General features: G+C 41.5%; 1 protein-coding gene across 1 annotated transcript; it reads right to left on the bottom strand.

The window, feature by feature from the left end:
- Window positions 1–859: 859 nt before the first annotated feature.
- Window positions 860–12,113, bottom strand: mrpl37 (mitochondrial ribosomal protein L37). Its single transcript, XM_063884996.1, has 8 exons — window positions 11,620–12,113; window positions 11,099–11,282; window positions 5,788–5,903; window positions 3,732–3,920; window positions 3,168–3,322; window positions 2,109–2,234; window positions 1,461–1,535; window positions 860–1,155 (listed from the first exon to the last, which is right to left on the bottom strand). Exons 1-8 carry the CDS (start codon window positions 12,002–12,004, stop codon window positions 1,078–1,080), a joined length of 1,308 nt encoding a protein of 435 aa, XP_063741066.1. The 5' UTR covers window positions 12,005–12,113; the 3' UTR covers window positions 860–1,077.
- Window positions 12,114–12,419: the final 306 nt, after the last annotated feature.

Raw genomic sequence — 12,419 nt, 5'->3', positions numbered from 1 at the left:
TGGCCTTTTGTAGCCAGAGATGGTTTTTAGGCCTCTCCAGACTCCGCTGAAGTTCCTCTGCTGCTGCTGTTCCTCCATCCTCTTCCTGTAGTGGTTTTTCCCCTGTCTGATCTTCCACTTCAGTTCCCTCTGTACCACCTTCAGCTCCTCTCTGTTGCCTGATCGAAAGGCCCTCTATTTGTCCTTCAGGTGAGCCTTTATCTCAATAGCTTATGAGCTGGATATGTAAAGAAACTAGTAAATAATTTTGTTAAATAAATGTAGTAGAAAACTAAAAAATGTAGAGGAGTAGAAGTATAAAGTTGCATATAATGGAAATATTGATCTTAAGTACAAGTACCCAAAAATATTACTTAAGTACAGTAAATGTACTTCAATACATTACAGCACTGCACCCAGGGGACCCAAGGCGGTAGTGTGCAGCTGCCACAGAGCCTCACGAGACCCCAGAGTCGGTGTGTCAGTGGGTGTTGGTCATTTGTGTTTTTGTCACTTCTCAAATGTAAAATTAAAGCTTAAGTGATAAGGGACCCAATAGCAAATGGTTGCCCTAAGACCCCAACATTCATCTGACCACGAGAAGACCCTGTATATTTGACCTCCTCGTTAAAGGTCATTATTGTAGCCTTGGTGCAAAAAAAAATATTTACATTCTATCACTAAATATGTATTCTGTCTGTGGGAATCTTAATTACTAATTGTAATACTTTGCACACAATTTGCCTTCATTTATCTTTATCTTGTGATCACATCACACATGGCGTCCGGTTCAGAGAATTTAAAACATCACTTCCCTCTCCGAGCTTGGGAGCGGAAAATGTCTGACAGAGGAGGGGAGCAGGAATAAAAACTCACTGAAGAACATATTCAGAGCTTTTTATTGAGTGAGTTCTCACAGAGGGATGGAGTCAGTGAGAGAAAAAAAAACATGGTAAAATGTTGTGAACCAGATTATTGACTGTTTGAAAGAGAAAGGAGGATTTGTTTGGTAAAACATAGAAACACACACACTTGACATATGACTCACTGCTAAGAGTTCGTCCAACAAACACACACCAACAGGGACTGCCTGTAGTCCTACACTGCCCCGTGCAGGTACAGGGACAGGAACTTGCTGAAGGTTTCAGGCTTGTATCCTGCCAGACCAGCTGGTACCTGCAGGGAGACACAATGCAATCAATCAGAATCAAGTCTTCTCTTTCCTGTCAATTATTGTGTTATCCTATCACAGTTACATCACATTCTGTATTTATGGAGACGAGAGGTTTGGAATATCATCATAGAATATAGTAATAAATTACCCTCAATTATCTACTAGTATCTGATTCATCTTCTCTTTGTGTCAGGATGCAGACTCTCATTGGACCACACTGATTTAAATAATGGTAAAGTTTCTGACTTGCTGTAAGTTACTCTAGGCTTTGGGCCCAGTTATCGACAGAGATATATTATGACCTTACCTTCACTTGCTTCCTTTTGATGAACGGTCTGACTTTTGCAAAATCATAGAGCTCGACATCTTCCTCCAGCCACACCTGCATGTAGCAAACAGCATTAAAATAGCCAGCAGATGGCAAAGAAAAAGCAGAAAACTCATGATTAACATCTAATATTCCTTTTTCCACATTGATGGGGAATTCTGATAAGAAAAGGTGCTTTTTATAACATATATTGCACTATTGCAATATACAAATCGCAGTAAGTACGTAATATTTGGCAAATGCTTAACATGTGAAAATATCTGAATGAAGTATTGTAGAGCTGCAGAGAAGTCTCAGCCTACAATCAATCTTAATAAAAATCCCAACATGATCATTCCATTGTATTTTAATTGTTTAAACAATGGTAATTTCCTCTAATATTGCAGATCATATCTGAATTACAATATCACAGTTTCAATTAGGTATTTTTTTTTCAAATTCTGCAGCCCTACTGGAAACTCTTTGCATGTGTATTTACAGCATATTATAGAGTACTGCAGGGAGGTGCAAATATCCAGACCTACCAAAGCCATGGTCTCTGAGTAACTACCCTGAATAACTTCAAATATAGACTCCACTGGCTGGGATAGAACAGCACGATGATACAGATTTTTTTAAATGAAGCACCTGGTTCTTGATGCCGTCATCTCCTGAGAGATCTGTGGTGTTGAGCTGGAAAACCATAAACTGGAAGATTCTACCGTTGGTCCCCACAGCCTGTACGGTTACAGGGTGATCTAATACACGCTGGGGCTGACACACACACACACACACACACACACACACACACACACACAGGGAAAGAGAGAATGATTATTATGGAGCTAGAGAACATGGATCAGCATCTGGTTAAACATTGGACTGTTCTATATATAGATTAAGACCATTTACACATATCTGCTGGTATGTATTTGATTGGCGGAGAAATTATCCCTAAATCATAAATCAAGCTCGTCTCACAGCAGGGACTTTTTTAAAACCTGGAAACGAGTTAGCATGTTTTGTTTGCACTTCCGGTTCCCTTGAAGTCAACGTTTTTTTTCAAATATAGTTTGGTTAGAGGCTTCAAATAAGGTCTGTGGTTAACAGAAGCTGAAGAGATGTTCAAGTTTTCTTTTACAACAAACAATAAATCAGTAAATACCCCACTGATGAATGTCCGAAGATTCTGTGGGTCATAAAAACGGCGGTTGCTAAGTAAGTGTGACTAAATGAGACTAACTTTTTTTTCTTTGATTGTTGATGTTCGCATCACCAGAAACCAGATCAAATTCCTTGTATGAGTAAAATAACCTGGCAATAAACTGGATTCTGATTCTGACTCTAGTAAACGCCATCAGGCGAAACATTCGCCACCTTTAGCTTAGCGGTGGTGATGCACAGCCATGACTAGCAGTTTGTTCACAGCCTAATGTTAGCTTTTTACTTCTTGTGATTGCATTTATCTTTCAAAAATCATAAAGTGGTGTTAATATGTGTAGATTATCCTGCTGAAAAAAACCTGTAAATATCCATTTGTGTGTTACCAACGTGTCTTATTTTCTGCAATGTTCCAAAATCCAACAGAAAAATCGTATTGCTTTTTGTCGGGGTAGCTCCTACGATGCTTACTCCAGGGTTGTCCTACCAAAATACTCTGCACCACCCTATGGTACGATAGTAAAAGTGTAAAGTGGATATCCTTACCCCATACAGTTTTTGAGCACGGACCAGAGCAGTTCCAAAGGTAAACATCAACATCTTGGCTCTGAACTGATCTGGACGTAGCTTACACATAGCATCAGCTCCCTCCAGGAAGTAAAGTGTGTGGGCATGGGGGTATGGGTATTCATCCCTGAAACCTGATAGGATAACAGAACAACATTTTATAAGGTCTCACTCCTTGTGCTATACTCATTGTGGTTAGGGGTGTGGTTAGGGCGCCGGCTGCTGGAGTGGTAGGAGTGACTCAGCCGGAGGCCAGACAGCTGATTGGGATCAGGTAATCAGGCACTGATTAAAGTCATGGTCGTAACCTGGTTCTGCTCTGTTGCAGTAGACTGGGTCCTGAGGCAGAACGGTCTCCACCGCCCACGCGAGACGAGAGCGACTAGCCAGCAAGGACGTTGCTAACGGGCTGTTCGGAAATAAATATATTTGTCTCAAAGTACCAGTGGTCCTTCCATCATTGGGAACCCAGGTGTGAGCCCGAATGCTCACACTCATTCTCACTGATGTTCTGTAACATGATCGGGCCAGGTGTTTTCTCACCTGAGCAGTTCATCTCCTCCTTGTACACGTTCACCTTCTGCAGGTTGATGGTGGGGGAGACAGGATAGAATGTTTCCAGGACATGATCTGCGGTGTCGCTGACTTCCTGTTTCCCAGAAACCTCTGGGAGAGGCTCCATGCAGGTGTGCAACAAACCGTTCTGACCTCTTATCTGGAACAGGTCCTCTCCTGGTTGATAAACATGGAATGAAAATAAAAGCTTTTAGAATGCATTCAGTAAGTACAGATGAGTTACTTCCGGGCATGCTGGGTATTCTTTTGGTTCAGATTGTTTGTTTTAATTGGGAAAAACTATTGGGCCAATTATTCAACTTGCTGAAAGTGTCAAGCGCAGGCCAATAAGAGGCTTTGAAATGTAGTAATGTATCTGAAATTGCAGGGGAATACACAAATGATTATTTATTTAAATTATAACATGAAGAGATAGAGCATTTGACTGCACTCTCTAAGGGCTTTGATGCATTTTTATATTTATTTAGTCTCCAGGATTGCAAAATTTGTCCGTCTTTTGTGTTGGTAACCCATTTTATTGCCCCTTTTTTGCAATTGCACTCTGCAATAATCACTTTTAATGCAAAAATATACATTTTTATAAACGTCCTAACATGTTTATCATGTCTCAAAACCTTAATATGTTAATCAAGTCACTTTCTGCTACTTAATATTAGCCATAGTTGTGTACTTATCTGTCTTCATTTTCTTCTATTATTAATGTGCGCTTTTATTTCTCTACATTTATTAACTTTGCTTACTCTTTATAATTGCATGCCTTTTTTGTTGTATACCTGCTATGCCACTTGTTCATTCCCCTGCTGCAGGACTAATAAAGAAATTCTGACTCTGTTTGGTTAAAGGAGGATATATTACAACTGCTATTGGATGGTTTGCTATAGTAGTTTGTACATATATTCATGGTCCCAGAGAATGAACCCCAATGAATTCAGTCATCCTCTGAACCAACTAACTAATAGGTCCATTATCCTACAAAAGATCTTCCATCCCATATCAAATGTTTTAAATCGTGCATTCTTTATATACTTTAGAGCACTTTTTCTCTTCTGTGCCTGAGTTGGTGCATTGCTTCCAATGTTTGATCACAGGAATTTCATAAATCCTAAGCAATGTGTTTTGTTAAATTGCATGCCTACCAGCATGACAAGGATATGTCACAGAGAGCCACTTTAAAAGGATTCTTCCATTCCACTGGTGGTGATCAAAACTTCCACACAGTTCCTATAAAGGTCTCCTATTATGCTATATTTGAACAATATATTGTAGGGCAATATCTATGCAAAACATGTCTGTGAAGTGTTTTGCTCAAAATACCAAACAGATCCCCCATTGTAACATGCCTCATCCCCCTCTATCTCAGCCCTGTTCCTGAAGTGCTGATTCTGTGACTGTAGCTTTAAATGAACTAGCTGCTGCTGGCCACGCCCCTTTGGAGCTGCTGCTGGCCACGCCCCTTTGGAGCTGCTGCTGGCCACGCCCCTTTGGAGCGTCATGATCTCTCCTCTGAAGAGAGTTTTCTACCGGGAGAAACTCAGCTAAACGCTGCTGTGATTAAACGGCCATATTATGTTCCAAACCACATCCAGCATTATTTCTGAAACACTTCTCAGTGTTTACCACTAGAACAGAGACATTATATGTATTATATAAACAACAACTCTTAGTCCCTCCTGCAGACATCCTGCTGAACACACAGACACACAGAGCTGCTGCGGAGGGGATTCAGCTCGCTGACTGTATATAGGGGACGATATGTTGGGAGGTGTCACCTAGGGGGGACGTTGTCAGGAGTTCAATGTAAAGCCAGCCCACATTTCAGATATGACTTCATAACCGAAGCAAATCTGGATCAGCTCGTTTCTACCCCCGTTTTTAGAGATGTGGGTAAGGAGGAAAAGAGAGAGGGTTGTATTTTCTGACACTTTGTGAGTCTCCTTACACACCGGGGACACATATTTATGTATAAAAGAGAGCAAAAAGTGGACTTGCATAATAGGGGACCTTTAAGTAGAGGGTGAATTACCTCTTTTCCATGTAGTTGCCAGTGAGCATTTCTCAGCGAGGATCCTGCGTCCAATGGCTGGGTGGTTGCTCTGTAGAGTCGCACACAGGTGGAGCAGGTTGACCATCATAGTGTTGCTAGGAGAACACAAACACAGAGAGAGTGATTATTTCCAAAAAACAAGAATTGTAAAAGTACCCAAGCTTAAAAAATTGTACCACAGAATTAAACTCCAAAGCCATCATCATTAGCAAAGGCTATCACAATGGTTCACTTACAGAGGTTAACTCAGGGTATATGACTTCAGAGTCAGAAACAGAAACAGGTTTATTGCCAAGTAGGTTTACACTTAAAGTAAATGTGTCTGAGTGTATATGACAGAGATGGGGGACTCGAGTTTAGTGACTTGACTCGAGTCAGACTTAAGTCGCCAGATTGAGGACTTGTGACTTGCTTGATCAACAGTGAGAAAAAGACTTGACTTGACTTGACTTGCATGCAATGACTCGACAAGTCATTGCTATCTTGGTTAATTGGTGAATAATAATAATGAAAAATATTTTCGATTGGATGTTTCCTGTTGCATGTGGGCGAACCTGGCAACCAGTAATCTCTACTAGGTGATGCGCCCGCCATCTACAGTAGAGCGGTCGGGGTTTGGAAGATGGAAGGTGCTACCAGTTCTGCTGCTACTGCAGCCAGTGTTCATATCATGTTCAATCATAAAAATTGGATTTAAAGACTATTCAACTCAACAAAAGAAACGATTCGCCGTGTGCAAGGTGTGCAGTGCAAAAATATCGGACACATCCAGCACCACGTCAAATTTCATCCGCCATTTCCGACTACACAAAGAAAAGTAAGTAATGTCTCTAGCTAATTTCACATTATTTTTAATCTAACGTTAGCTGGCAGCTAACATCCCATCTCCATCAGTCAAACGTGACAAGAGCTTACTGTTTGCATCACATTAAGTTTTAATCATGTTGACTTAGTTTCACATTGATCCCGCCTATCAAATAACAGACATTTGACTGAAATACGGTAGCCTATCTGAAATTGCCAGATTGATTCACTTGGCAGATCAGGTCTAGCTAGCGCTAGTTACTAGTCCAAAGTCTACCACATCAATGTAGCTGTTAGTTTGTTAGCGCAAGCTGCTTTTTTTTTGGTTAAATCATATATATAAAGTATAACAGCCAAACAACATGCACAAACCCTATTACTGTAAATGTATGTATAAGTATATGATATATGAGAGATGTATGACATAAATGAGAAATGGGCCACTTTCAAGAGCAAATCGTAGTATATACATAGAAGTGTCTCCATTTCATTTCCGTATGGTATTTATTAATGGAATATTATGCAATGAAAACATGAGCTAAAAGTAGTTTTTTGCACTTCTCCCCACTGTCTAGATTTGAAGAGTACATCACTACTAAGGACACATTTGACACCACTCAGCCAATGCTATCGCAGTTTATGACTTCAAGAACTTCAAGCAATACCTACAGCTTTAATCATCCACAGCAGAGAGCCATCAGCAACTCAATCCTGTCGGATCTGACTGCAACCTGCCACTATCCATAATTGAACAACCAAGCTTTCAGCACTTTTTGACTGTAGTGGACAGCAGGTACGCCCCTGTGAGCCGCAGGACAATAACCACGAAGCTGGATGAGATAGTGGCTGAGCGACGGATGAAGCTAAAATCAGACCTAGGAAATGCAGATAGTGTATCGGTGACTGTAGATATATGGTCCGACAGACAGATGAGGGGGTTCTTTGGGGTAACAGTACACTGGCTGATGACTTCAGCTGATGACTCCCTCTCCTTGAAGTCGGCTTTACTGGCATGCAGCCGCTTCAAAGGATCACATACTGGTGAAAGGATTTGTGAGGAGTTTCAGCAGGTGTGTGAAGATTTCAAGCTGAGAAGGAAGTTGGATGTGGTCCAACATGAAGAAGGCCCACCTGCTTTCCAGGTCAAGAGGAAGAAGAAGACCTAGACGATGCTGATCTGTGGAATGACCTGTCACCAGAAGATCAAGAGAGGGTTGACCTCTTTATCATGGCGAAGAGTGAATGCAGAATGCAGTGTTTTGCACATACACTGCAACTGGTCGTGAGAGATGGCCTGAAAGAGATCAGAATTGTTGGTGCAGCCATTGAGAAAGCCTCCAGGTTGAGCCACATTCTCCATACAAGCTGCTCATTCAAAGAAATGTTTGAGTGTGAGTTTGGTCAGCGTGGAATCCCTGCCTGTATTGCCACTCGCTGGAATTCCACTTTTAGGCAACTAAAGTTGCACAGTGCTCAACTGTGATCAGCTTAAGCTTTCTAGACTTCTTTCTGATTCGGGCCATAAGGACACGGTATTCACAGCAAGAGAGTGGAATCAGATGAAAGAACTGGTGCACATCCTTCAGCCTTTTGCGGAAGCCACAGACCTCACGCAGGGGGGAAAAAAAGTGACCATAAGCGCTGTGGTACCTTGTATCCTTTCTCTTAACCACCACCTGGAAAATGAAAAAGGGAATATGTGCTACATGGGGGGTTTGATCTGTAGCCTACAAACATCACTCCAAAGACGGTTCAGGGGGGTCTTTGTGAATGTCCGGATGGTACAAGAATCATGTGACATGCAGTCAGTGCCCTTTTCTGACCCTCTATACCTAAAGGCTGCTCTACTGGACCCTTTATTTGGCACCATGTGATTGACCCATGACGTGTTGGTCCCTGAAAACAACAAGGAGGCTGTGTCAATGATGATTAAAGGTATGTAACATTTTTATAGCACATCAAATGTAAAGTTTACCCATGTTATAACTAGGATTTTGGAGGGTGGTGTCGATTCACTTCATACAGATTGTCATTACATGGTTGTTACTAATACTAAGTATTCAATAGTGTCTTTCCTGTTTTTGCCTTTACTCATCAGATTTGATTCTCCAAGAGGCTTCTAAGACCACCCCAACCCCATGTGAGCAGGAGGACCAAACCACAACAGAGGAGCCAGACCATCAATCCGGACTGTTTTCAGCGTACCGCAAGAGGCAGAAAAAGGATTCAGGTTCAAGCCCCCATATTCAGCTGAACCACTACTTGGATATTTGCGATGGACAAAATGCCCTTCAGTTTTGGGCCATGAACAGGCACACCCTCCCCTCTTTGTTCAAGGTGGCGGTAAGAGTCTTGGTAATCCCTGCATCAAGTGCACCTGTTGAGCGTGTCTTCAGTCATGGCGGGATTATAATGCGACCCAATCGTTGACGGCTGAGTGACAGAGTTCTGTCAAATTTGATTTTCTGCAAATGCAATGCATTGTAAATGTCTTTTCACCATTGTTAAGAAAAAGCTAGCAGTGTTCCACTTGTGATTTCTCTGAAACATGCAAACACACTCCACTATCACACATGCGCAGTTGCGCACACACAGAGGACTCTCTCCTCCAAACACCCTCTCTCTCACACACACACACACACACTCTCTCTCTCTCCCTCTCACAGACTCTCACACACACTCTCTCTCTCTCTCTCTCACACACACACACACTCTCTCTCTCTTTCTCTCTCACACACACACTCTCTCTCTCTTTCTCTCTCACACACACACACACACACTCTCTCTCTCTTTCTCTCTCACACACACACACACTTTCACACTTTCTCACACACACACACACACACACACACACACACACACACACACACACACACACACACACACACACACACACACACACACACACACACACACACACACACACACACACACACACACACACACACACACACACACACACACACACATTCACAACATACAGTATGAGAGAGTGAGGCCTTTTTGAAGGAGTAGTGGACATAGAAGTTGTATTTGTTCAAGTTCATTCCTTCTTGCACTTCTTTGTCTTCTGTCTTTTGCAACACATTAAAAAAAAAGGACTGTCTTTTGCAACATATTGAAAAAATGGTTGTAAATAAAAGGAAGTGGTTTGCTGCTGTTCCCAAGATAAACTGCTGTGTTGAGTACTCTGTCTGGTAATTATTGTTTGGTACACCAGGCCCTGTAGTCGTTCCTAGTAATTCTGATCCTGCTGGTCCTAGTGAGTATTTATAATTATTCTTTAGCCTTATATCCCCTTCCTCTATTTGTTAGCCCTTTTGTGCAAAGGAGGGCTACATAAAACTTAGGCTGCAGTCTCTTAAAGTTTTAAGACAGTTGTCTTCCAGCTTATTATATTTCTATGACTTGACTTGTGACTTGCTTGACCTAAGCTATGACTTGACTTGACTCGACTCTCACAGAAATGACTTGGGACTTGCTTGAGACTTGAAGGTTAAGACTTGAGACTTGCTTGAGACTTGCATATGTGTGACTTACTATAAAAACACAATAAATGAAGATGCATTGTAAGAAAATGACCAAAAATAAAAACATTTTAATAAACTATTTACTTTTTTCTTCTTTTTTTCTTTGTGAAATGTTGGGAGGATGCTCTGCTCAGTGCCTTTTTGCCAGAGAATGATGCTCTGTGGACACAGGGCCTAAAGCTGTCTAAACCTGATAACTGTCAAAATAAGCTGGCAAGAACCATCATTTGCTGTATAAAAACATCAAACATGAACTTAGTGTTAGTGAGGCGGTCATTATTGAAAAAAGAACAGCCGACATGGTGACCACGGAGCCCCACATGTTCCGTCTTGCTGGACATTATCCCGCTTATTACAAGGCTGCATACTAATTAAACCAAGGACTTGACTCCCAATATTAATTGAAATGATTTTATTGACTTGAAAATAATCGCATTGCTTCCGCTAAGAAAAAATAGTCCGCTCCACAGTGTAACAAAAGCTGGAACTGCAACAACTCTCCCTTGATCCTCCTCAACGGTCATTATTTAGCTTAGCAGTGGCGTGTTATTGAGTATTAATAACCTCTGAATGTCCGAACTGACCAATCAGAATCGAGTATTCAACTAAGTCGTGGAAAAATAGTTGTTAATCTACCGTGTCACACTAGTGGTTTAGAAGGCTGGCATTAAGAATAGCATAATCTACAATGCTAAATAAATTATATTTATGTTTATATATCTTTATTATATTTTATTTTACAGTCATTTATATATTTATATTTCTGTCATATGTTTGTTTGTTCATTTGGGAAAACCACCTGGGCGGGGATGGGGGCTGGTCATGAATGCTGGACATATTGTGTTTGTTATAAAAAAAACTGAAAAATTAAGTTGTTTAAAAAAATGTATAGTTGTTGAAGTACTACTTGACCATATCATGCGCGCTGAGTGTTTGTCGTGGTTGTGACACAGTACCTGTATCTCTCTTTGCCGGGGCGCTCCTCCATGGTGTCCCAGAAGCGGGCGTGTTTGATGGCGTTCTGCACGCGTTCATCCTGATCGGGAATCTGATTGGCAGGACTCTCTGACAGAGAGAGGAGCTGAGGCGGCAGACTGGAGATCAATTTGGTTTTGGTCAACCACAGAGCCTGACGCACCCCTGAGACAGAGAAAAGAGGATTTCAAGAGACATTTTGAGGAATGATTAAAACTATTTAAAAGCATTTCATGATGTAATCAAAATGCAATTACAACTGTTTTTTTCTTATTGTGCATTTGGGTAACACTGACATTGTTAATGTGTATTACTTGACAACTATTTCGACTTTGACTTGAGTAACACTTTGAATGCAGGACTTTTACTTTAACAGAGTATTCCTACACTCTGGTACTTCTACTTTTACTCAAGTACAAGATCAGAGTACTCCTCCCACCTCTGCTTATTTGTACACACAACAGTGTGCTTCATGTGTAATAGAGTAATGATGATAGCCTACCTTCCAGAGCGCTGGTCCTCTGGTTGTACACAAAGCACGGCTTGTCTTTGAACAGCGGCATCTCGTGAGCCGGGGGGGACCGGTAATATCTCGGGTCCTTGTAGCTCCTCTCCCACTGTGGCAGGGCGGGCTTTGACAGTCCCGGCACATAATGCATCTTTTCCCCGTAGGTGACTGCCTCCAGCCCGGGGATGTCCACCCTCTCCCGGGGAGTGCGCACAGGCCGGGCCTTGGCTGTCAGACAGTGACTGATGGAGAGGTGTCTCCGGGCCTGAAGGTGGCTACCTCCTCCATGTGTGGACAACCGGGACAAGTCCTTCAGGAGAACGGTTTGAGAAAACAGCGGAGCCACCGCTTTCAAACACTGAGCCGTTTCCGGTAACATATTAGTAATTCTTGCAGAGTTTTAAAGATGTAAGCTGTTATTCTGACATAAGTCAAATGCTGCTGCAGGGCGCCGCCATGTTGGATTTTCTTCTTCTTATTATTTTGGATTTCTGGTGGCAACCAAAGACTGGGTGCATTACCGCCACCTTCTGCTAGTAGATAAATACCTAACAATTTATGTTGGATAAAAATACACAATGTGCACATTTTTTTTATGTTTATGTAAATATTTGTATTCTATTGTATTTTGTATAGGTTATTTTATTTTAACTTTTTATGGTTATTTACATTTGTATTCTATTTTTTTTATTTATCATTTAATCTTTTTCATCCTGAAAATCACCAACTGTTACAAAACCCAATTTCCCCCAGGATAAATGAACTAATCTCTCTCCTCATCTTGATATGTGCAA

The sequence above is a fragment of the Eleginops maclovinus genome, chromosome 6, assembly GCF_036324505.1.
Source record: "Eleginops maclovinus isolate JMC-PN-2008 ecotype Puerto Natales chromosome 6, JC_Emac_rtc_rv5, whole genome shotgun sequence".
Classification (NCBI taxonomy): Eukaryota; Metazoa; Chordata; class Actinopteri; order Perciformes; family Eleginopidae; genus Eleginops; species Eleginops maclovinus.
Note: the sequence above shows the minus strand (reverse complement) of the source record. Positions and strands in the feature narration are given on the sequence as shown.